Below are 25,706 nucleotides of genomic sequence, written 5' to 3'. Positions count from 1 at the left end.
GATCCGACATACCTGGATCGCGATCCGGGCCCAAAATCCGCCGCTTCTGGAAAAACGTCCCAGATCGCGATCCGACATACCTGGATCGCGATCCGGGCCCAAAACTGGCTGCTACTGGAAAAACACCCCAGATCGCGATCCGACTTACCTGGATCGCGATCCGGGACACCTAAAACCTGGCAAAACGAAAATTTAAATGGGTGAGATAGAGGTGTTGAACCCTAAATTATAAAGATGCACGAAAAAGGCTAAAAAAATTAAAAACGAAAACAAGAAAAAAAAGGAAAATGACAGAATATGAGCAACAATGGGTTGCCTCCCATTTAGCGCCTGTTTTACAGTCGACGGCTCGACTTCTTTTGGATTCATTGGGAGAAAATTAGTGCGACACGCTCCACTTCCTCGGGAGCACCATTCGGGTAGTAATGCTTAACTCGTTGCCCATTCACTTTGAACGACGGACCGTCTCGTCCTCGTATTTCGATAACTCCTTGTGGGGTTGCGCTTAGGACTACGAATGGTCCCGACCAACGGGACTTGAGCTTTCCCGGAAATAGTCGTAGCCGAGAATTGAATAGCAGGACTTGGTCACCTGCCCGGAACTCTCGCTTCGTAATTCTTTTGTCATGCCACTTTTTCGTCTTTTCTTTGTAAATCTTGGCATTTTCGTAAGCATCATTTCTGAACTCCTCCATTTCGTTGAGTTGAAGCAATCGACGATCGCCGGTAGCTGTTTGATCGAAATTGAGCTTTTTGACTGCCCAATATGCTCGGTGCTCCAATTCCACTGGCAGGTGGCACGCTTTCCCGTACACGAGTTTGTATGGAGACATACCAATCGGTGTTTTGAATGCGGTTCGATAGGCCCAAAGTGCATCATCGAGCTTCAATGCCCAATCTTTTCGGTTCGTGCTCACGGTCTTCTCCAGAATCTGTTTGATTTCTCGATTTGACAACTCAGCAAGGCCATTTGTCTGTGGATGATAGGCAAGCGCAATTTTGTGTCGGATTCCCAACTTGTTCGTGAGATTAGTGAGCAGTTTGTTGCAGAAGTGAGATCCTTCATCGCTAATGATCGCCCTAGGTGTCCCAAACCTTGAGAATATGTTCTTGTGGAAGAATTTGAGGACCGTACGAGCATCGTTGGCTGTGGTGGCAATCGCTTCGACCCATTTGGACACGTAGTCCACGGCAAGCAGAATGTAAAACTTTCCGTTCGAAGAAGGGAATGGTCCCATGAAGTCTATGCCCCAAACATCGAAAAGCTCCACCTCTTGCATGTTGTTCAAAGGCATTTGGCTTTTGTTGGATAGGTTCCCTGTTCGTTGGCATCGATCACACCGTTTCACGAACTCGTAACTATCTCGGAAAAGGGTTGGCCAAAAGAAGCCTGACTGCAGGACCTTGGCGGCAGTGCGAGATTCCCCGTGATGCCCGCCACAGGGTGAAGAGTGGCAATGTGTGAGAATCTCACGTACTTCTGTTTCCGGAACACATCTTCGGATGACTCGATCGGGGCCGGTTCTGAAAAGCAATGGCTCGTCCCAAAGATAGAAACGACTGTCGTGAAGGAATTTTTTCTTTTGGTGATACGATAGATCGTCAGGAATGATTCCACTGGCCAAGAAGTTGGCCACATCAGCATACCACGGAGTGTGAGTACTAATGGCGAGCAGTTGCTCGTCTGGGAAGGATTCCTGAATATTTCCTTCGGCTGGAACTTCTTCTAGTATGAGTCTGGAAAGATGATCTGCTACCACATTCTCGCTCCCCTTCTTGTCTCTGATTTCCAAGTCGAACTCCTGGAGTAGGAGTACCCATCTAATGAGTCTGGGCTTGGCGTCCTTCTTTGCGAACAAGTATCGAATAGCTGCGTGGTCGGTGTAAATGATCACCTGAGACCCCAAAATATACGGTCTGAACTTGTCAACAGCATAAACGACAGCAAGCATTTCCTTTTCGGTCGTTGAATAGTTCTTCTGTGCCTGGTCAAGTGTACGACTCGAATAGTAGATGGCTTTGAAGATTTTGTCCCTCCTTTGTCCCAATACTGCACCTACAGCATAGTCGCTCGCATCGCACATGATCTCGAATGGTTCCTCCCAATTGGGAGTAATCATAATCGGTGATTGGGTTAGCTTCTCCTTGAGAAACGTGAAAGCCTGCAGACAAGCAGAATCAAAATCAAAGACAGCTTCCTTCTCAAGCAAATGACATAATGGTTTTACTATTTTCGAAAAATCTTTAATGAATCTACGGTAAAACCCAGCATGCCCTAAAAAACTTCTAACTCCCTTCACATCCTTCGGTGGAGGCAATTTTTCAATCGTTTCGATTTTTGCCCTATCCACCTCAAGACCCTTTTTCGAGACCTTGTGGCCTAGAACAATACCTTCACGAACCATAAAATGACATTTTTCCCAATTTAAAACAAGGTTCGTTTCTGTACATCTTTTCAAAACAAGTTCTAGATTGTGCACACAATGATCGAAAGACGATCCAAACACAGAAAAATCATCCATAAACACCTCAAGAAACTCTTCTACCATATCGTGAAATATAGACATCATACAACGTTGAAAGGTAGCAGGCGCATTACACAAACCGAAAGGCATCCTACGAAATGCAAAAGTACCGTAGGGGCAAGTAAAAGTAGTTTTCTCTTGGTCTTCCGGGGCGATTGAAATTTGATTGTACCCCGAATAACCATCAAGAAAACAGTAATACTCGAAACCTCCTAGCCTGTCTAGCATTTGATCGATAAAGGGAAGGGGGAAATGGTCTTTTCTAGTGGCTGCATTCAATAATCGGTAATCGAAGCATACACGCCACCCAGTGACTGTTCTAGACGGAATAAGTTCATTTTTGTCATTCACAATAACCGTCATCCCACCCCTTTTTGGCACAACCTGCACCGGACTGACCCACGGACTGTCAGAAATTGCATAAATCATACCAGCGCCTAACAATTTCAAGACTTCTTTTTTGACTACCTCTTTCATTGACGGGTTTAACCGCCTCTGAGGTTGGACTCTTGGTTTATAGACGTCTTCCATTAGAATTTTGTGTTGAACAATAGACGGGCTAATTCCCTTAATATCCTCAATAGACCAACCTATAGCTGACCTATATTCTCTAAGGACCTCCAGCAGTGTGTTTGTTTCGGACTCGCTCAAACTAGAAGAAATAATCACCGGATAAGTCTTGTCTGCTCCAAGAAAAGCATAACAAAGATAATCCGGTAATTGCTTCAATTCCAGTACGGGAGCCGTTTTCACACTAACTGGTATCTCGGGGACGATCCCTACCTCGTCTATGCCTAAAATCTCGGCACACTCAAGAAACAACACACAATCAAGCACATCATTTTCAATAGGGGTTTCAGGGGAGGCAGAATGCAAATCAATAGAGTTAACAATGCAGTGCTCAACAGAATCACATAATTCATACAAATCAAAAAAGGAGGAAACACAGTCCTCGATCACGTCTATTCTACTGCAATGCTCAACATGCTCAGAGTGTTTAAATGCATCTGTCAAATTAAAAACAACTTCTTCCCCATTTACCCTAAGCATTAAAGATCCTAATTCCATATCAATCATCGCCTTACCAGTGGCTAAGAATGGACGACCTAAAATGATTGGTGCTTCATCATCTTCAGGCATTTCAAGTACCACAAAATCAACAGGCAAAATGAATTTATCTACTTTAACTAGCACATCTTCTACAATCCCATCGGGATATTTCAATGAACGATCAGCTAGCTGTAGAGTCATGCGAGTGCGGTTCAAATTTCCTAAGCCCAGTTTTAGAAACACAGACATAGGCATCAAATTAATACTTGCCCCCAGATCACATAAAGCTTTATCGAAAGTAGAATTGCCAATAATACAAGGAATAGTGTAACTCCCTGGATCTTTCATTTTTGGTGGTAGATTCGACTGAAGAATGGCACTGCAAGTTGCCGTGAGTGTCACTGGTGTGTCTTCTTCGATTCGAATTTTCTTGGATAGGACTTCCCTCATGAACTTGGTGTAGTTTGGCATTACCTCCAAGGCTTCTGCAAAAGGGATGTTGATTCGAATCTGCTTGATCTTTTCAATGAACTTCTTCAATTGATCCTTGAACTTCTTCTTCTTCTGTCTTTCTGGAAAAGGAATGGGAGTTATCATAAGAGGAGGATTATCAGGAAAAGAAATGTTATTGGGCTTACTAGCCTCTTTTGTATTACTCCCTGAGATGGTAATTTCCGGCTCGACCGGGGTCGATTGAACAGCTGGTCTTGGTGACTCGTCTGTTGGATAAGGAGGATCGGTCATTTGCAAACCACTTCGGGTGGTTATGGCTTGACAGCTTTCCTTTGGATTGACTTCGGTATTGCTCGGAAATCCACCCTTGGCCATTGTGGACATGGATTGGGCGATTTGCCCTATTTGCTTTTCCATGTTCTTCATTGTTGATTTCAGGCCCTCCATTTCCTGTTCTTGTCGGTGAAGACGCTCGTCGTACGTTGGCCCTCGTTGCTCTCTTTGATGGTTGAGATCGGGAGGTGGTTGTAGAGCATTCTTCGGATTGGCATAGGAGAAGTTTTCGTGATTCCGAATTCCCGGGTGATAATGAGTAGGGTTTTGGTTCTGATTGTGGGTTCCTCGGAAATTGTTGAATCGGTGGTTCATAAAGTGTGCCTGCTCCCAATCGTCGTTTGTGGCTTGCGAGGAACTTGCTGCTGCTACTCGTTCGGTCTGTGGCCCTCGAACTGAAATTTGGGCGACCTGATTTGATAGGATCGCTAATTGTGCTGAAACTGCGGCTAAAGGATCGAGTTGGTGGACTCCTGCTACCTTTTGCACACCACTTCGTTCGGACGGCCAATGGTACGCATTCTCACACATTCGCTCGACAATGTCTCGAGCGTCTGTGGGAGTCTTGTTTTGCAATGATCCACCTGAGGCAGCATCGACTAGAGAGCGGGCTGGTTGATCGAGTCCATTGTAGAATAACTCCATTTGATCCCACGGGTTGAATCCGTGTTGAGGGCATTGTCGTAATAAGTCCTTGAATCTCTCCCAAGACTCGTGCATCGGCTCCTGGCTCATCTGTCTGAAGTTGCCTACATCTCTTCGTAGTTGTGCGGTCTTCGAAGGTGGAAAGAATCGTGCCAGAAAGGCTTGTGATAATTCTTCCCAACAGGTGAGTGATCCTGGATTGAGACTCAGAAGCCAACTCTTCGCTTTGTCTCTGACAGAAAATGAGAATAGCTTCAACCGAATGGCATCATCAGAAACGCCGTTAACTTTGATCGTGTCACAAATCTCCAAGAAATTGGCAAGATGGAGATTCGGATCCGCAGTAGCTGCTCCGGAGAATTGGTTCGCCATGACCATGTTGATTAGCCCCGTTTTCAGCTCGAAGTTGTTTGCGGCTATCGTCGGTTTCCTGATTCCCGAATAGTTCTCATTCATAGCTGGAGTTCGGTATTCTCGCATTGTTCGCTCGGGTGGCAGGTTCGGTCTTGGCTGCTCGTGATCTCGTCCTGGCTCTTGATCGTACTCAAAGGCCAGGTGCTCTGGATTTCCTTGATCTTCGGCCATTGGTTCACTTTGTTGGTTGCGCGTGGCCCTTAGTCTACGTAATGTCCTTTCAATCTCGGGATCGTAAGGTATGATTTCCAAATTTCGACGCCTGGGCATAAACAAAGTGAGTGGTTAAGATCAAGGTAAAAATCGAAAATAAAACAAGTAAATGGCTAAAGTAATACTCAGATAATTGGTAACACTATCAACATAGATAAAATCAAATTGGTCCCCGGCAACGGCGCCAAAAACTTGATACGCGTTTTCCTCACGTATAAATTACCGCAAGTATACGGTATCGCATTTTGCAGAACAGTGGTTCCGGATATCGATCCACAGGGACCTTGTAGATTCAAATGTTGAGTAGTGTAATTATATTATCGTTATATTATCTAGCCGATCGTAAATAAGTGGATTGGTGAGAAACCCTAATTTAAAAGCATGCAAGAACGTAAACATGCAAATATAAAATGTACGTAAAATAAAGTAACGACAACTCAACGCGGGGGACTTCGATTTAAAAGGGACTTCTAGGGCCAAATCCACCTAGATATAATCAACAACGATCGACAAATCCGCTATCTAAAATCACGTTCCTATTCGTTAACCCAGACGCTAATATACTCTAACCCCCGTCTCCAGTGTAGCTAGAGTCTACCCACAGGTCCGACGTCTCCGTTCAGAACCTGCTATTAAGAGAGCATTTAGGTCAAGTCCTTAAGGGCTACCCGAAGTGCATCACGTCTCCGTTTCCACACCCCGAGCTATGTTTTCCTAACTTCAAACAAGAAATCCTCTCTCGAGTTCATTCCTATTTAATATCAGTCTGAGAGCTGATCAACACAATCAGAAGCATTTAATACAGGAAAACATAAACGGAATCAAAACACGACAAATAGATAACAGAAATGACGATCGAAATCAATATATACAAGGCTTCATTACCCTAGAAGAAAATGTTCTTAGTTCATAACAAACATAGTATCAAAAGAATGTACAAAGGAAATGAAGAACAAAACGTAAAGAAATTGCGTAAGAAAAACCCAAGTCGGAACCCCCGTTGATGATTCCCGCGAAGAACCGTCGAAAACCGTAAAAAGTCGAAGAAGTATGAAGAGTGAGGGCTTGCTTCTATTTATAGTAAATTGCAAAGCTTCCTCAAGAAGCTTTGCAATTTAAAATATCTGCCCTTGAAAAACGTGCCAGATCGCGATCCAATAAAGCCAGATCGCGATCTGGCTTCTTTAAAAAAAACGCGAACCGCCTCCCAGATCGCGATCCAGGAAGTGCGGATCGCGATCTGGGTCTGAATCTTGTCTGCCACTGGAATTTGTCACCAGATCGCGATCCGACTTTCCTGGATCGCGATCTGGGTCTGAACTTTGCACACTACTGGAATTTGCCCCCAGATCGCGATCCGGCTTTCCTGGATCGCGATCTGGGTCTTAATGACCACTTTCTCGGCTTGAAAAAATCGGTTTCGCTTCCAAATGGCTTCGACTTGGCAACAAAAGCTAACAAAACCTAAAAAAGGAAATAAAACAAGAAACGCAATAATATACACAAATAAAGCCGAAACTCGGACGAACGAAGACCAAAACTCGAAGATTTGATAAGCAAAAATCGTGCAAAACGAACACTTATCACACCCTCAAACTTAGATCTTTACTCGTCCCGAGTAAATCAAAACGAAAAAATGCAATAAAAACAACAAACTAAACTAGGCCACTAACGTAGGGAAACACGATTGCATTTAGCGTATGCAACAAGCCGTTGAACCCCTGGGTACCACCAAAGGACGAGTTGTGTCTCGTGAGGGTTTTCAGACAACACACCCACAAAGTTGCCGGATTGGTCAAAGCATTGCAATTAATTCGAAAGATAAAACGAGCTAGATAACCTAAAATCTCAGAGTGGCCCACGGCTTTAAGGTATTCGACTTTCCTACCGACGCAATTAGTTGTTTCTACACCAACATGAAAGATAGACTCAAGAATCCGTAATTAAACAATAAACACAATCATCGAGGGTTTTGAGTAGAAATGTGGGTGAAAAGTAAGTTTTGATTCTGAAATTCCAAAACTCGAGTTGGGCATAAGTAGGTCTTTTTATTCAATATGATACGACAACAACAAGATATTGTGACTTTTCTCACAACTTTTTTTTTTTTTTTTTTTTTTTTTTTTTTTTTTGACGTATCGAAAAAAAAACGTAAAGACCATTGATAGAACTTCTAGCCAACAACTCGAAATCGTGAACACATAATTCAATTCTAACCTGCCCCCCAAACCTCAGGCTATGTTACCCCTCAGAAAAATGCGCTCAAGCTTAATCGGAAAGGATTCGAAAGGCTATCCACACAAGTTGCAAAAACGCAGTCGGAAGGTTCATCTATAATTAGCCGGTGATCCAAAATTTCAATTTTAAAATCAACTAGCCCATCTACTAATTCATTAATTGCTTTGCTTCAAAAGAACCCGGAAATGCAAATTACACTCGATCCTAAATGAGATGCATGTGACAAACATAACACAATTACGGAAATCGAAATACATAAACGAGACTAAATTATATGATATGCATGCAAAAGACCAAATCAAAATAAGATAAATAAAATAAAATAAAATAAACAAAGTCTAGCAAAGATACATCGTAAACGAAATATCAATCCAACGACTCATCCCACAAACAACAAACAAAAACAAGCAAGTTCAACACACACCACCCTCAAACTTAAATTCTAGCATAGTCCCTATGCTCAAAAGCAGAATAAAAAAAATAAAAGGGATAGAAAACACAACGTCCCCTAGTTGTCGTGATCGTCCTCGTGGGCTCCTCCCTCCTCTTCCGGTCGTCCCCGCTCGTACTCCTCCCAGGCCTGTGCCACCAGTGTAGTGGCTGCCGCGTGTGCTTGCTCGTCGGCGGCGGAGGTTGATGCTCCATCATATCGAGGCCGTGGTGGGAACGGCCGTGGCTCGACAATGTCATCGGTCCTGCACTGAAGCGCTGCAGCCATGGCCTTCATCATTTTCTTGAACCATCCCACATTTTCCTCCATAACATCCATCCATTGGCCGACATACTCCGGGAGCTGTGGTTCTGCTTCTTGTCTGCCTCTTCTGCCCCTTTGTTCTGGTCGAGCCGCATGAACACCTGAGGGACCAGCTATCTACTAATCACAGAGGAGCACAGCCCAGACAACAACGTCGACGCTCGCCCCTACGGGGGAATGCATCACCACCAAGAATCCCTCTCTTTAATGAGGGAGAAGGCGAAGTAAACAGCCGAATGTCTCGCCAAAACCTTTTCTCCCAACCAAATAATCAAATGGGTGAGAGGATGCCTCTCCCAGCAAGACGCAGTCCCTTCACCATAGACATCCTCAACGAGGTATTACCTCAAGGAGTAAAGATCTCGGGGTTACCTCAATTCGAAGGGACCACCGACCCACAGGAACATATTGAGAAATTCAGTGCCATGGCGGATTTATACGGCCCGACGGATGCGGCGATGTGCAAAATGTTCCGTACCACTCTCTCCAAGAGGGCGATGAATTGGTTCAACTCTCTACCCATAGGGTCGATTGACACCTTCGCTCGGCTGTCAACCCGGTTCACCAACCAATTCGCTATCAACAAACAATATGCCAAAACCCCAGCTCATCTCTTCTCAGTAGTACAGAGAGATAACGAAACGCTCCGCAACTACATCAAACGTTTCGTAGAAGCCGTCCATGAAGTCCCCAGTGTGGGGCAAGACATGCTCTCAGGGATTATGCAACAGAACTTGAAACCGGGTAGATTCAAGGAATCTATTGCCGGAAGACCACCAGGCAACCTAGAGGAGTTGTTAAATCGAGCCGAAAAGTACGTCAGGATAGAGGAAGCCTCCACCCACGCTCCCCCTAAAAGGAAAAGGGAAGATGACCGTCAGGACAATAGGAGGCGTGATGACCGACGTCCACCACTTCCACCTACAAGCCAACCCTCCTCTTCATACAATAGGTTCACTCCGTTAAACGCTCGCCTCACTGAAATCCTTCACGTGATAGAACAGAGAGGTTTAGCGGAGCCTCCACGTCCTATGCAGCCGAATGCAAAGCGAGAAAAGTCGGATCGCTATGGTCGATTCCATAAGGACAAAGGGCATACTACGGAGGAATGTGCACACCTCAAAATGGCGATTGAGAGGCTGATCAAACAGGGCCATTTAGGCGAATACGTCGATAAGCCGCGAAATAAACGCCGTGATGATCCTCCACGCCGAGATAACAATCGAGATCAACAACAAAGACGAGAAGATGGGGGTCACCGACGTGACCTAGATAACAATGATAACCAGCCTACCCGGGGAATCATCTCCTTCATCTCCGGAGGACCAGCGGGAGGCGATTCAAAGAATGCAAGACGCACACTCGCTCGATCAGCGCGCATGAATCAAGAACGCGCTTCTCCATCCGAACGTATATATCAAATACGAAGACCTGATCACAGCATAGTCTTCAACTCCTCCGACCTCGAAGGTCCAGATGAAGACCATGTCGATGCATTGGTAGTAACAACAACGGTGGCCAACTTCTTGGTCAAGAAGATATTAGTGGACGGTGGAAGTTCGGCTGACATCATGTACCTCCACGCTTTTAAGCAGCTGGGCATAGATAATGCCCGATTTAATCCCGTCTCCACACCCCTGAAAGGATTCACGGGAGAAGGCATTTTATCCATGGGAGAAGTAGAGTTGCCCGTCTCTTTAGGGGAAGATCCTTGTCGAATCACCAAGCTAATCAAATTCCTCATCGTCGACAAGCCATCTCCCTACAACATCATTTTAGGAAGGCCCGCCATCCATACATTCAAGTCCGTACCTTCCTCCTACCATCAGAAGTGGAAATTCCCTACTCCTTATGGAATGGGAGAGATACTTGGAGACAGACGCCTCGCCCGAGAGTGCTATGCAAGGGCCCTACGAGAACCTTCCAAGAAGCCTAAACCACCCGGAAGGGGAGACGACACCCAAAAATCCGACAAACGGAAGTGGGTCAATGCGATCATTGAGGACAATAAAGAAATCCTCATCAGTGTACCAGACGATAGCATCAAGCTAGCAGCTGTTGAAGAGCTTAAGCTCATAGAGCTCACCCCTGGAGATAGCTCCAAACTCCTACGCATTGGGTCCGATTTAGATCCTGAGATCGAGCAGCATTTAGTTAAATTCTTGCGACACAATGGAGATGTGTTCGCTTGGAAAGCCCAAGATTTGTCGGGCATTCCCCCTCAGGTAGCCCTGCATCGGCTCAACGTCGACAAGAGGTTGAAGCCAGTCAAACAGAGGAAACGGACATTTGGTCCCGAGCGCAACAAACATATCAAAGCGGAAGTGGCAAAACTCCTTGGTTGTCGAACGTAGTACTCGTTCCCAAACCCGGAGGCAAGTGGAGACTATGCATAGACTTCACCGACCTCAACAAAGCTTGTCCTAAGGACCCTTTTCCTCTACCTAGAATCGATCAGCTCATTGATTCGACATCAGGATGCGAGCTCCTCAGCTTCCTCGATGCATACCAAGGGTATAACCAGATCTTACTTGCGCCAGAAGATCAAGAGAGGACTAGTTTCATCACTGACCAAGGCATCTACTGCTATCAAGTCATGCCCTTCGGGTTGAAAAATGCAGGAGCCACCTACCAGCGTCTAGTGAACAAAATGTTCGCAGATCAGATCGGTAAAAATATGGAGGTGTACATCGACGATATGCTCGTCAAAAGTATTAAGGTCTCGGACCACATAACGGATCTGGAACAGTGTTTCGCCACCTTGCGAAAATATAAGATGAAGCTCAACCCCCTCAAATGTTCATTCGGAGTTCGGGGAGGCAAATTTTTGGGATATATGATTTCGCAACGAGGAATCGAAGCTAACCCCGCGAAAATTGAAGCAATCACCTCCATGGCTCCGCCAACATCGATCAAGAAAGTTCAACAGCTCAACGGCTGTTTGGCATCCCTGAACAGATTCATTTCAAGATCAGCGGACAAGGCTCTCCCCTTTTTCAAAATTTTAAGGGGAGGAAAAAAGTTCGAGTGGGATGAGGCATGTCAAAAGGCATTCGTTGAGCTGAAGTCGTACTTAGCATCCCCACCCTTGCTCACAAAACCTCAACCCGGAGACACCCTCCTACTGTACTTAGCTACCTCAGCTAATGCCGTCAGCGCAGTCCTCATCCGAGATGGAGAAAAGGGCCACCAACCCATATACTACATAAGTCGCGCCCTCCAAGGAGCCGAACAACGCTACACCAACATGGAGAAACTCGCTCTCGCCCTCATCAACGCAGCTCGGAAGCTTCGACCTTACTTCCAGTCACATCAGGTGGTGGTTCTCACCAATTACCCTCTGAAGCAAATACTAAGAAGTCCCGAAACATCCGGACGATTAGCAAAATGGGCAATAGAGCTAAGTGAATATGGAGTCGAATTTAAACCCCGCCCAGCTATCAAAGCGCAAGTACTGGCAGATTTTCTAGTCGAAATGACTTCCATACAAGAAAGCACTTCTCTACCTACTTGGTCTGTCAACGTCGACGGATCTTCCACTACCACAGGAGGGGGAGCGGGTATCGTACTAACGAATCCTAATGGAGATGAGTTTGAATACGCTCAACGATTTGAATTCACAGCCTCAAACAACGTTGCTGAATACGAAGCATTGATAGCGGGAATCCGCCTCGCCCTAGCAGCCGGAGCGCGCAAGCTCCTAATCCAAAGCGACTCTCAGCTCGTCGTTAACCAAGTACTCGGAGTGTACGAGGCCAAAGAAGACACCATGGCTAAATACTTAGCTCTTGCACACACCCTCTTATCCAAGTTCGAGAGCTACGAGATAAGACAAATACCCCGATCAAATAACATCCATGCTGACAAATTAGCCAGGCTAGGGAGCTCCATGGCTAGCATCAGAAGTCGGAAGGTGACGCTTCTCACCTCACCTCAGCCGGAGATAACTTCACCCACTGAAGTACAGTACACCGAGGAGGATGAACCATGCTGGTTGACTCCAATCCTGAAATATCTCAAAAAAGGAGAACTTCCAACGGATCCCACCGAAGCACGAAAATTAAAAACGAGAGCCGCTCGATTCGTCATAGTGGGAGAAGAGTTGTACAAACGAGGGTTCTCATTCCCCTATCTCAAGTGCCTCGACCCAACCACATCGGATTATGTACTTAGAGAAGTACACGAAGGCATCTGCGGCAATCACTTGAGCGGGAGGACCTTAGCTCTCAAACTACTGAGGCAGGGCTACTATTGGCCAACGATGCATCAAGATGCAAAAAGATTAGTCCGGAGGTGTAAGCCCTGCCAAGAGCATGCCAATATCACTCACATGCCAGCAGCGTTAATGCAACCAATTGACAGCCCCATCCCTTTCGCCCAATGGGGGATGGATTTAGTTGGACCATTCCCGCCCGCCACAGGAGGACGCAAATACCTCATTTTAGCAGTGGACTACTTCACCAAATGGGTGGAGGCTGAACCCTTAGCACGCATCCGAGAAGAAGAAGTCATCCAATTTCTATGGAAGAACATCGTGTGCCGCTTCGGAATCCCACGTTCCATCATCTCGGATAATGGAACCCAATTTTGCGGCGACAAAGTAAAAAATTGGTGCCTCGGCTTGGACATCAAGCAGTTCTTCACATCGGTAGCAAATCCACAAGCTAACGACCAGACAGAGGTTACAAATCGCACCATCCTCCAACACCTTAAGACAAGGTTGGGAAGTGCCAAAGGAAAATGGGTGGAAGAATTGCCTAACGCGCTATGGGCGTATCGTACAACCCCACGAGCAGCAACCGGAGAGTCGCCCTTCAATCTAGCTTTCGGAACAGAGGCTATCGCACCCGTCGAAATCGGAGAACCATCTTGGCGAATCACCAACTATGATCCAACAGCTAATGAGGAGGCTATGCGGGGAAGCCTCGACCTCGTAGATGAATTACGTGAAGTCGCATACATCCGACAACAGATGTATAAATCACGCATGGCCAAGGCATATAACTCAAAGGTCCGCCCTCGCTCCTTTCAAGTTGGAGATTTAGTCCTCCGAAAAGCTGAAGCCTCTCACCCCATCGGTAAGCTCGACCCAAAGTGGGAAGGACCGTATAAAATCACCAAAGTCGTCAACACCGGAGCATATCGCCTCGAGAACACTGACGGACACCCCATACCCAGAACTTGGAATATAGGGAACCTCAAACGGTTCTACGCCTAAGGTATACATCTACCTTACTTCTGATCAGTTGAGACCATCACCAATATTTCTTTTATAGGAAAATTACTCACGAATTGCTACCCATGCAGGCTCCACGACCTTCCACGTCAATTGTCTTGTAAAGCTGCTTATACATGGTTGGAAATTTGACACCACATAACGAGGTACGTGAACGTCCCACCTAAACTGGGGGGTAGTAATTTTTACTTACATCAGCAAGTCATAATTACATCCCATCATCTTCTTACAGGTTGAGAACCTATTATGGGAGGAGGCATATTACCCAATCAATCCCCCAAAGAGCGAAGATACTCTATACCACATCGTCAAGGGTAATTATTATACATTTTCTAGAATTCAACACACAGATAATCTTATTTACGATTACTAACATGACAAAATAATACCACCAGCAGGCATGATTGCATAGCAACTCGCAGCAACTCACGAATTCATTTCATATCTGGGAGCGCGAGAAAGAAATATCAACCCCCATAGTAGGGTACGTGAAAGAGCAATACACATCACCATAGCTTCAATTACTACATCATCAATACAAGTGATTAAATAGATTCTCTTTTTCTCAATTGTACTTGACAGGCATAGAGACGCCAAAAGAAGTCAATCTACCATCCGCACAGTGAAACGACCAAGTACAAGGAAGACGTGGAAGAAGAACAACTGTAGCACAATCACTCAGAAGCATTTTTATTTTTTTTATTATCAAGACAATTTATTGCTTTAGCAGTAGTTAGTTACCTCCGCCTCATGTAGGCCCATCGCATTAGCGATTTATTTAAATTCGCCTCACATCGGCTTGTAACAACTCTCCTTTGCTATCATCGAATATATCACAATTTTCGTTTTACTATCTGTACCTTTACATCGATATAAACTACTTCTCATCAGGAGTCTAATTCAATACCACCCTATAAACACTTAGAGAGATTTAGATAATCCATATAGCCTGGCCAGCTGGATTATCTAAGTCCCTCTACTTGTTTCACGAGGTATTAATTTTAAAACGTGGCCACGGACAAATATATTTAAGACCCAAGCGGTCCAAACAAAGGGCACGACCCTTAACAAAAACCTTGGGAGACTGATCCCCTCCTCAAGTACATCGCGTACAATGCTAAATGTAAATGCATATAAGCAACGCAGTAATTCTTGACAATGTCAAAATAAATAAATCGAAATTTTAAATTTCAAAGTCAAACAAAGAAGACAGTCAAATGAAATAGTAGTGGACATACCCATCTACATCAGCGATAAAAACAAACTAAGTAATCCATAAAAAAAAAAGGGAACATAATAGTAAAAAAAAAAAAAAAAAAAAAAAAAAAAAAAAAAGGGGGGGGAGAAGGATAACTATCCTAGCAACTAAGTCTAAGCTCCCCTACCGCGAGCGGACGACGTACCCACAGTGGAGTCATCGGCAACCATGTCGTTCACGACCTCTGTGCCCGTCCCATTAACATCTAGCTCATCCTCCTCTTCATCGGATATGCCAGCTTCCATTCCACAAATCACTTCCTCGCTGATCCCACCCGCATCACGCAGATATTTGCGACAAGCACGCACTAATGGCTTATAAACCACAGCCAACGCATGCTCCTCAACCATAGCAGCACACTCATCGCTACCTCGGAAATTAACCTTGGTCTCCTCCACAATGGACTCCTTGTAAGCTGCACCACCTGATGTCGTGAGGAACCTTTTCCCCGTCGTTTTCTCGACATCGTATTTCTCCTTGAGCTGGTCGTAGCATTCGTTCAACTTGTGAACATCATCCTTATACGCCTGCACATCACCTCGGATGACCTCGAGCTCCTCTGTCTTCTCGGCAAGCTCCGCTGTCCTCCGAGCCAACTCTTCCGAGCGTTGAGCAAGATCGAACCGCGCTATCTCCAATTGGCCTAGAAGCTCATCCTCACGCGCTTGACCTCGAGCCCTCTCCTCTTCCTTCATAGCTTCCGCATTCCTACCATGCTCCATGAGATATCTCCAAGTCGCTACCAACTATATATATATAAAAAACAAAAAAATTATTTTCCACAAGTCAAAAAAAAAAAAAAAAAAAAAAAAAAAAGAATTTTAAGTAGACAAGTACTCACCCGACATATGTCTCCACCAGCTAACTCTAGCATATGAGAAGGACCCTTACCAGACATCCGAGCACGATCATACTCTCGAACGAAACCCTCGGTACTCAACATCGGCAAATCATAGTCCGACACATCCCAATACGACTCCTTACCATCGCGGTTTACTCCATAAGTAAACAGCTGTTTCCCTCCTCCGCCATGGAAAGCATAAGTCTCCTCTGGGTCTACCCGTGGACGCTTAGGCACAACCACATACTCGGTATCCACCCTCTTTCCCTTGCCACGGTCCATCGTCGGTGGACGCCCCTCCACTTCACCAGCACTGCTACGATCATCTGCGACTACTCGAGGAGCTTCTACATGGACCTCCCCACGAGGCAAACCATTTGAAGAACCTCCCAAGGTAGAGGGTACCTTCTTCGATGCCTTCTTCGATGCCTTCTTCGACGTCCCATTCGCCTTAGCTTGAAGTGCCGCAAAGGTGATACCCCCATCTACAAGAGATAACGAACACATAAGAAACATGGGATATACACTACAAAAAAAAAAAAAAAAAAAAAAAAAAAAAAAAAAAAAAAAAAAAACAACAAAGAAGAGGAACACAAGTCAAGGCAACAAAAGGATATACGATGCTGACCCTTCACCGTCGGTATCAAACTCCTCGGATCAAATTCCACATCACACAACCCAGATTCCTCAATCCTCTTCGCCATATTTGCAGTCATCGCGAAACTCTCACACGTAGGATTCCAAACTACGGGAACGTCAAAAGTGGGAGCCCTCACGTAAAAAAAATAGGTCTTCCATTTCCCCAAAGATAGCTTCACACTCTTCACGAATTGGTAATGAACGCGAGGATGAAAGCAAAAGAAAGGCATCTTATTGGGCCGATGTAACGTAAATAACGCCTTAAATAAACTCACAGACACAGGCAGACCTACTCGAGCCACCCTAAAATGAAACGCCTGGAACATCAGAACAGCACTGGGCGTTAGCTGACTATACCCAATCTTGATTTCCTCGCAGACCTTCAACAAGGTCGGATGCGGTGTAATCTGAGATGTACACGTCAAGTAACCCAAAAACACCGTATGAAATCCATCGGGTGGCGAATACAAACGGTCACCCTTCTGAGGCAACAACAACTCAACGTTACTTGGCGCTCCAGATAAACGACGAATAGAGTGCAGATGCTCTTCCGTCAACACACTATCAAAATCAACTAAGTCCAAATTAATTGGCTTAATTTTCTTTTGCTTCCTCTTATCAATCTCAATATCACCTGGCGGAATATCATCTTCCTCCTCCTCTTCATCCGTCACCTCAACTTCACTACTTAACACCGCTTCATCACTCGCCAAAGGAGCTTGATTCGAATCATCACTATCGCTCCCAAAATCCACGACTCGACGCCCATAGCGACCTCTACTGGAGTCCGCTTCATCAACGGTAGAGCAAATAGTCATATTGTTATGCACTTCTACATCATCACTCCACGATTCAATGATTTCTCGCCGACCAAAACCTCCCCCATTTAAAACAACACGTGCATCAGCACCCTCGGAAATTTGCCCTTCAATTTCGCCCGAACCGCGCCCGAAACCGACCACTAACGCGCTCTCACGCGCGCGCGTGACCCCAAATGGGGCTGATTCACGCGCGCGCGCGTCTCCAGTACGCCCCCGCACACGTGTCGCCGCTCCACTCGCCAGAAAATCAGACGCGCGCGCGTCACCAATAGGAAGCGCGGCTGACGCGCGCGCACGCCCCCCAATTCGCCCTCCGCCTCCACGCGCGTTTGAGCCACACTCACCAATCGCGCGCGCGCGTCCCCCCACATCCGACGCGCGCGCGCCTTCTTCTGCCCCCAGCTCTGACGCGCGCGCGCGTGCCTCGGCCACCGTACCCGACGCGCCCGCGCGTCCTTCCGCCATTGGCCCACGTGGAGAAGCAGCATCTCCACTCCTCTTCTCCTTCCCAAGGCAAGCCGACGGCTCACGGCTCCGGCTCGGCTCCCCACGCTCCACAATAGAACAACTCCTCTCACAGGTCTTGGAGCGGCTGGTGGCACGGCTTGAGTCGACAACTGCATCCAAGCCACCTCCTATACCCACCTCTCCATTAATTCGTGCACCTCCAGATGTAGATCCGATTTTCACACCCGATACCACAAGCTTCTCGCGTTCCATGCCCACGGAACCAAAAGTTTTCTTGCCCCCTTCAACCGGATCTCGAAGTTTAATTCTCAAAGATTTCGAATTACCCGAGTTCGACATGAGAAAATTTTCTCCCCGAAGAAATAATCAAGAAACAAAAAATCTCTACTCTACCGCAAAAAAAAAAATTCAAAAGAAAAATAGCACAGAGGAAGACCTAGAGTTAAAGATACATACCCATATTTATTCCGCAAGAGTTGAAGTTTTATTCTTTCCACCACCAAAGGAGTCTATTTATCTGGCCCTGGTATAATATTTAAAACCCTTAAATATATACCTTGCTGCCAAATAAATACAATATTCCCTTATTTAAGCTAAGGAAATAATTCACCACCAATCGAAACAATTCAATCAACGCCGCAATTAACTCTCGACACGACCCGGATCCCTCTACACAAGGCCCCGACTCGAATCGAGAGTTGGGGGGCTTAATGATATACCTAAATGGGCCGGCCCAATGGGCCCTCAAATTTATCTAATAATTAGGCCCAATACACGAAACCCCAATCACATACAAGTGGGCCCATTACACGAAAGCCCAAACTCCTTCAAAATAAGGCTTGGGCCCAACGAAGTAAGCCCAACCCATTCAACGATATATAAATAAGTGTTTTACTCATTCGAAAAGGTACGTTCTCATTATTGACAATTCACCTCAAGTTTTATTCTCTCTACTCTCTCTACGATCCACACATCTGACTTGAGCGTCGGAGGGGTTTCCGCCGGATCAACCCCCGGCTTAGTTCACGTGTGCTCATTTTGTAGGGACCTCAGGAACATCGAGTTGACTAGCTACTGATCAGCTTTGCTCTCCCAGCTCGTTTTCTATACTATCCTAGGTGAGCTATATTTTAGCTTCATCATATGGCTACTCCATCCCATGCGTCTCCGCAGAAGTTGTCTTCTCCGCAGTCACCATCGTTTTCCTGCCATCGATTTTATTATTGTTATGTTGCAGTTTATGTAATCGACTACATGGTTTAAATAGTCCAATAATAAATCAACCAGGTTTCTTTTATATTCCATTTATTGCTTCTGCGATCTGATATATCTTTAATAATTTAGTAACTATAGTATTTTGATAGCCGGTTAATAAATCAACTGTGTAAACATTAGTCAATTTACGTCTAGTTTAATCTAGAATTTCGTGAAAAAACACAAGGAGGGGGTTATCACTAATTATTTCAAAGGTTCACCTACTATCTCAAGTCAATTTCAGAACGAGGGGGCTTTCACTAATGTTTCCTGAAACATTAATATTACTATTAGTATTATTGAGTAACACATTAAAATTATTTAATTTTTAATGTTACTACGTTAGACAATAATATAGTCAATAGTATTGTCTTAGACAATGATATTAGTGTGTCCATCGGGAAAATATTGTTTATAAATAAAAAGTTTTTTAGAAAAAAGTCAACAACAGTCAAAATTAATTAATTGGTGGAGTTGGAGTCAACGATGGTCAAAATTGATTAACATAGAGATCTAGATTTACTTTAGAAACCGGAATGTTCAACCGATCTATATATGAGTTTCTAAAATAAAATTTGGAGACCCGTTTTACTTAGTTTGCCCTTACAAAAAAAATCCGAAAATTTTGTAAATTTCTTTTTTTGAATTATATTAAAAAAAATTAAAGAAAACTATTCCAAAATAACAAAAAATCATAATCGTAAAGGGAAACCAATGGTCTTTGAGATGCTACACCTGGTGAAATACACCAGGTAATTATTAAACTACTGATGTGGTGAAATAACTTCCAACTAAGCATACATACACATGAGTGTGTGTAATTGTGTACAGATCAACGATTAATAATCACCGATGTATTTCACCATGTATAACATCAAACAAACCGAATCCAAGAAGGCCTAATTGTAAGTCCCACCAATTTCCATTAAAATTTAAACATAAAAATTGCCTTCTTTTACTTTTTGAATTTTGATTAAACATCAGAATTGATTTTCGAGCCTCAAAAGTGGTCGGGGGTTCCATATGAACCAGGTTTCTGCTCTGCCGCCACAATCGCGCCACCTCTTCGCCAAGTTACGCCACTTCGCCGACCAGAAAACCATCTCCAATGGCAAATCAATCCACGCCCATCTCCTCAAAACCGCCGCATTTCCCACGTGCTCAATCCTCTCCACCACTCTCCTCAACTTCTACGCCAAATGCCATCTCTTCTCCGACGCCCGCCGCCTGTTCGCCGAGACACCGTACAAACAGAACGCCGTTCTGTGGAACGTCCTCATCAACAACTATTCCCAACTGGGCCTCGCCCGTCACTCGCTCTCTTCCCTCCAACTCTTCAAACAAATGCTCCGCCACGGCAGCCTACCGAATTCCCACACCTTCGCCGGCGTTTTCTCCGCCGCCGTTGTTCTGGAGGACGCGGTTATGGCCCACCAAGCGCACTCTCTCGTGGTGAAGTTGGTGGAATCCGCCGACGTGTTCGTGTACAGCTCCATGGTGAACGTCTACGCCAAGTTGGGTTTCCTGGACGAGGCCCGCAACGTGTTTGACGAAATGCCCGTGAGGAACTCGATCACGTGGTCCACTATGATTTCTGGCTATGCTTCTCGGAGGCTGGCGGAGAAGGCTTTCGGGGTTTTCCGGTGGATGTTGTCGGGTGAAGCAGAGGAAGAGACCAATGAGTTTGTCTTCACTAGTGTTCTCAGTGCTTTTACATCACCCGAGTTTGTTAATATGGGCAAACAAGTTCACTGCTTAGCAATCAAGAATGGCTTGTCGGAAATTGTTTCGGTTGGAAATGCCGTTGTTACCATGTACGCTAAATGTGGGAGCTTGAAGAACTCAATACAAATGTTCGAGCTTTCGACCGAAAAGAATTCTATCACGTGGTCAGCTATGATAACAGGGCATGTGCACAACGGGGAAGGCGAAAAGGCGTTAGCATTGTTCCACGACATGCATTCACATGGGATGAAGCCAAGTGAGTACACACTCGTCGGTGTACTTAACTCCTGCAGCGACACCGAACAAATCAATATCGGAAAACAAGTGCATGCGTATTTAGTAAAAGCCGGATTCGAACACCAAATGTACATCACAACTTCTTTGGTCGATATGTACGCTAAGTGCGGCTATATAGTCGAAGCCCAAAAAGGGTTCGACTATCTGCACGAGCCCGATCTAGTACTATGGACATCCATGATAGGAGGGTACGTACAAAACGGTGATAACGAGAAAGCTTTTAGCTTGTACTGCACAATGCAAACGAAAGGGATTGCTCCAAACGAGCTAACCATGGCTAGCGTGTTGAAAGCTTGTTCGAGCCTCTCGTCTTTAGAGCAAGGGAAACAAGTGCACGCGCACGTGGTCAAAAATGGATTCAGTCTCGAAGTTCCGATAGGGAGCGCCCTCTCGACCATGTACTCAAAGTGTGGGGCTCTCGAAGATGGATATTCCGTTTTCCGGAGGATGCCCAGCGTGGATGTCATATCGTGGAATGCGATGATTTCGGGCCTCGCGCAAAATGGGTTCGGAAACGAAGCTCTCGAACTATTCGAAGAGATGCAACGGGAAAATGCGAAGCCCGATTATGTGACGTTCGTGAATGTTCTCTCTGCCTGTAGCCACATGGGATTGGTTGATCGAGGTCGAGAGTATTTCGAATTAATGTTGGATAAATTCGGTTTGGCTCCGAGGGTGGAGCACTACGCGTGCATGGTAGATGTATTGGGTAGGGCGGGGAAGCTTCTAGAAGCTCGGGAGTTTATCGAGTCGGCTGCTAATATAGATCATGGTCTATGTTTGTGGCGGATTTTGTTGAGTGCGTCGAGGAATTATCGGGACTTTGAGATGGGGATTTACGCGGGGGAGAAGTTGGTGGAATTGGGGTCGAGCGAATCTTCGGCTTATGTGTTGTTGTCGAGTATTTATTCGGCTTTGGGAAGATTGGAAGATGTTGAGAGAGTGAGGAGGGTAATGAATACGAGGGGGGTTAGTAAAGAGCCGGGGTGTAGCTGGATTGAGCTCAAGAATCAGGTGCATGTGTTTGTCGTTGGAGATTTATTGCACCCCGAGATAAAGGATATACGTGAAGAATTGTGGAGGTTTAGTAAAGTTATGATGGAGGACGAATTGGATTACGAGACAGTGTTAGAAGAATAGCTGTGTATTTTTTGTCTGAATTGATGAAAGAGATTACGTCGTAAGATTTGTTACAAGGAGAGCTGAGTGAGGTATTTAACGACGTGAATTCGATTTATCGTGCTAATACTTTTTATGTCGAGCTCGTTGTACGTGATTTGCTCAGTGGGGTTTCACATTTTGCGTGCGGTGTGCGCGATGAACGAGAGCGATGCACTTTTGCGGCAGCGACTATTTTTTGTCAAATAAAAGAAATGAGAACAATCCAAATCTTCCTTTCTGATGATAATTGATATTGTCTTTTGACTGTGTTTGTATTCCTTCTCATTGAATGGTTTTCCAGTAACTAACTTCTGCACGAGATATATTCACAGAAAATACGTCGTAAACTTCCCATTTCATAGTCACGACGAAAAATGCACATGAAATGTTTATAGCAAAGAATCAGAGCCTTTCGGAGCTAAGAACTCATAGGCCCGAGTCTTGAAATATTCGGATAAACTTGAAACAAAAGCGAGGCGCGGACGATGGAAAAATTGGTATTTAATTTCCATTTCTTGAACTTACAGTAAGTAATACAACATTGCTTGGAAACAGACTTTGCCATTAAACAAGCTTTAGAGTAAATCTGCATATCTAAATTTATTTTATAACTAATTTGACACGTTCTCTAACTAAAACAAACAACGAGGGTATTTTAGTCCATCGAAATCTTCAACGGTTAACGTCGATTAAAAGGGTAAAATAGAGAATTCACTCGAATTTTTTTTTACAATTTCATCAATTTCCATCCAAGAGGGGGGATCCGGGTAATAAATTTTCACCTAAGAGAGAAGTTGCCGTGTAATTTCATTATCTAAGAAGGGGTCACGTGATTTTCTCCTTTATAGTAAACTTTACGATTTATAGCTTATGTAAAAGCAGGCGAGCACCGTACTGCGGTTGGAGAGTGAGAATCGGGAACGGAGCGTGCAAATAAGACGGTGACAGCTCAAACGAGAAGCGCTGCAGTATCATTGCCATAGCTATTTTAGCCTCGATCATCGCGAATTGTTGGCCGATGCATACTCTCGGACCTAAGCTGAACGGTATGAACGAGAATTGGCCTTTGGTTGCACTCGAAATCCCGTCAGAAAACCTCTCCGGTTTGAACTCATTCACATCATCTCCCCAAATCTTCGGGTCATTATGCACTGAACCTATTATTAGCAACAAATCCACCCCGAACGGTAGAATCATGTCGCCCAATTTCACCGTCTTTGTCGGTGTTCGAGAAATCACCGGTGCCGGTGGGTACAACCTAAGAACCTCATTGAGAATCATGGTTACCTGCAAAAGTTGTTGAGATAACATTAATTTCTTGCAACGAATTCTAAGAAATGCAAGGGCAAATTACGGCCACCCCTGAGTTATGGTCAAATTACGAAAAAAAAACCCTGTTTGGGTAATTACAGCCACCCCGCAACTATGTATTATATTACGAAAATATCCCTCTAGAGGTAAATTTAGGGATGTTAAATTGGTAAAACCGAACCGGAATTTCGGTACGCCAACATTTCATACCGTTTACCGAACTGAATAAACGATTCGGTTCGGTAAATAACCGAATTACATAAATTTATGTAAAAAATATTTAAAAGAAGGTGGGTGGCTGTAATTACCCAAACAAGAGGGGTTTTTTGGTAATTTGGCCATACCTTAGGGGTGGCCGTAATTTGCCCGAAACGTATTAATAAGAAGATGATCGTCTTACGATTTTAAGGCGGGGTAGGGCGTCGAAAGTGGGTTCGTTGTTTCCGAAAACTTGTGAAACTTCTTCTCTCGCACGGGTTTGCCATTCTTGATGTTTGCTAAGCATCACCATTGTCCACACAAGCAAAAGCGAAGTGGTTTCCGAGCCCGCAAAGTAGAATAGCCTGCATTCTTTGATCACATCATCGATACTCATTCCCATATTCTTTTTGCTCCCATTTTCGTCGATTTCCCTGCGATTCGATTCCATGAGTGTGCTTAACAAATCGTCCCCGTTGACTTCTCCCTTTTCCATTGCCTTCTGTCTTTGGTCGATTATACCCCTCAGTAAGGATTCAATTTCTTTGGCGTTCGCCTTCATTCTCTTGTTCGCTTTTGTGGGTACAAATCTATTATCAAGAAACCAAAAAATAAATCATCGTTCACGTACATATATATGGGGTTCGATAATATATAACATTTGGAATCTTAATTTGTACCTCCACCCGGGAATGAAAATGAACTGCATGATCTCCAAAACGAGCTTCACTTGATCCTTTTGGAGCTCGAATATTCTCCCTCCTTGTTCATGGCTACTGCCGAACGCCACCCGAGAAATCATATCGCCCGACAAATTATCAAGATAAGGCCAAACGTCGATTTCCTTATCATCGATTTCCTTATCGGTACTAGACGAAAACAGAGCTTCCCATTTGTCTACCATGTTCGAACAACTCAAACGAATTGCCGGTACCATATTCTGCATACATATAAATTAACCACATCAAACCTAAAATTTCAAACACATGAAATAAATAACACTGCAATCTGTCTATATATATATATATATATATATATATATATATATATATATATATATATATATATATATATATATATATATATATATACCTTGAGCTTCTCCATATGGAAAGCAGGGTTGATAATCCTTCTGTGCTTGGCCCATTTATCATCCTCAAGAAGAAGAAGCCCACCCGCAATCGCCTCCCCAATCGGGTCGGGTCGGGGCTTCTGAAACACGTCGGGTTTCGTGAGAATCTCCTTCATCAGCTGCGGATCAGCTATCACCAATCTCGGCGACGGCCCGAACCATATAAACGAATTCTCACCTGTTACATACATTAAGCAAGATTTTTAAACCATGAATTATGGTTTCTTAGCTCGCTGATTTAAAAAAAAAAAAAAAAAAGAATTATTTTTTTATTACCGAATTTGGTTCTGGTTTGGTGGTAATAAGGAAGAATATGCGGCGGCAGGTGGTCGGAGAGTTGGATTGATAGGGGCCGTTCCTTTTCCATTACAGAGATTAATTGTTTCATGTCTCCGATGAGGAGTTTGTAAGGATTGCCGTTGAGGCCCTGTTTTCTCAAGAACAACTCCAGTTTCTTGGGCCTTAACCAAACCCAGTTGACTATTTTGAGTGATAGTGTTATCAATCCCACGAACAGGATAGACACCAGGATTGATCCCAGGTTGACTTCCATTTCTTTCTTCTGTAATACTCAGAAGTGAGTTTGTGTTTTCAGGTTTTGGTGGTTCAAATTGTTATGAAATTAAAAGGGATTGGTTTGACTTACTTATTATGGGCTAGTTGCATAGAACCTCCACTGTAATTTTTAATTGCCGAAAAAATCCTTGTAATAAAAAAATTAACAAGAACCGCCCTATATT

The 25,706-nt window shown here is 44.5% G+C and overlaps 3 protein-coding genes across 3 annotated transcripts; 1 reads left to right on the top strand and 2 right to left on the bottom strand.

Moving 5' to 3' along the window:
- Positions 1–365: 365 nt before the first annotated feature.
- On the bottom strand, positions 366–7,295 carry LOC105958414 (uncharacterized). The gene has a single exon (XM_012982425.2). The coding sequence runs from the start codon at positions 5,688–5,690 to the stop codon at positions 366–368; it is 5,325 nt and encodes a 1,774-aa protein (XP_012837879.2). The 5' UTR covers positions 5,691–7,295.
- Positions 7,296–19,974: 12,679 nt separating this feature from the next.
- Positions 19,975–22,569, top strand: LOC105957122 (Tetratricopeptide repeat (TPR)-like superfamily protein). The gene has a single exon (XM_012981047.2). The coding sequence runs from the start codon at positions 20,166–20,168 to the stop codon at positions 22,302–22,304; it is 2,139 nt and encodes a 712-aa protein (XP_012836501.2). The 5' UTR covers positions 19,975–20,165; the 3' UTR covers positions 22,305–22,569.
- Positions 22,570–22,954: 385 nt separating this feature from the next.
- On the bottom strand, positions 22,955–25,588 carry LOC105957121 (cytochrome P450 CYP72A219-like). The gene is made up of 5 exons (XM_088811893.1): positions 25,243–25,588; positions 24,927–25,144; positions 24,515–24,774; positions 24,037–24,424; positions 22,955–23,612 (listed from the first exon to the last, which is right to left on the bottom strand). The coding sequence occupies exons 1-5, from the start codon at positions 25,517–25,519 to the stop codon at positions 23,187–23,189; spliced, it is 1,569 nt and encodes a 522-aa protein (XP_088668019.1). The 5' UTR covers positions 25,520–25,588; the 3' UTR covers positions 22,955–23,186.
- Positions 25,589–25,706: the final 118 nt, after the last annotated feature.

The sequence above is a fragment of the Erythranthe guttata genome, chromosome 13, assembly GCF_056151865.1.
Source record: "Erythranthe guttata isolate IM_541 chromosome 13, IM_541, whole genome shotgun sequence".
Lineage (NCBI taxonomy): Eukaryota > Viridiplantae > Streptophyta > Magnoliopsida > Lamiales > Phrymaceae > Erythranthe > Erythranthe guttata.
The sequence above is the reverse complement of the archived record's forward strand: the minus strand, read 5'-3'. Positions and strand labels throughout refer to the sequence as shown.

What these genes read in the sequence shown, in the direction of transcription:
- LOC105957122 (XM_012981047.2), top strand. Translation starts at nt 20,166, where the DNA reads ATGAACCAGGTTTCTGCTCTGCCGCCACAATCGCGCCACCTCTTCGCC.
- LOC105957121 (XM_088811893.1), bottom strand. Translation starts at nt 25,519, where the DNA reads ATGGAAGTCAACCTGGGATCAATCCTGGTGTCTATCCTGTTCGTGGGA. An exon ending in CCAAACCAGAACCAAATTCG is followed by an intron (nt 25,145 to 25,242) that starts GTAATAAAAAAA and finishes TGTATGTAACAG; the next exon opens with GTGAGAATTCGTTTATATGG. An exon ending in ATTTTCATTCCCGGGTGGAG is followed by an intron (nt 24,425 to 24,514) that starts GTACAAATTAAG and finishes TCTTGATAATAG; the next exon opens with ATTTGTACCCACAAAAGCGA.
- LOC105958414 (XM_012982425.2), bottom strand. Translation starts at nt 5,690, where the DNA reads ATGCCCAGGCGTCGAAATTTGGAAATCATACCTTACGATCCCGAGATT.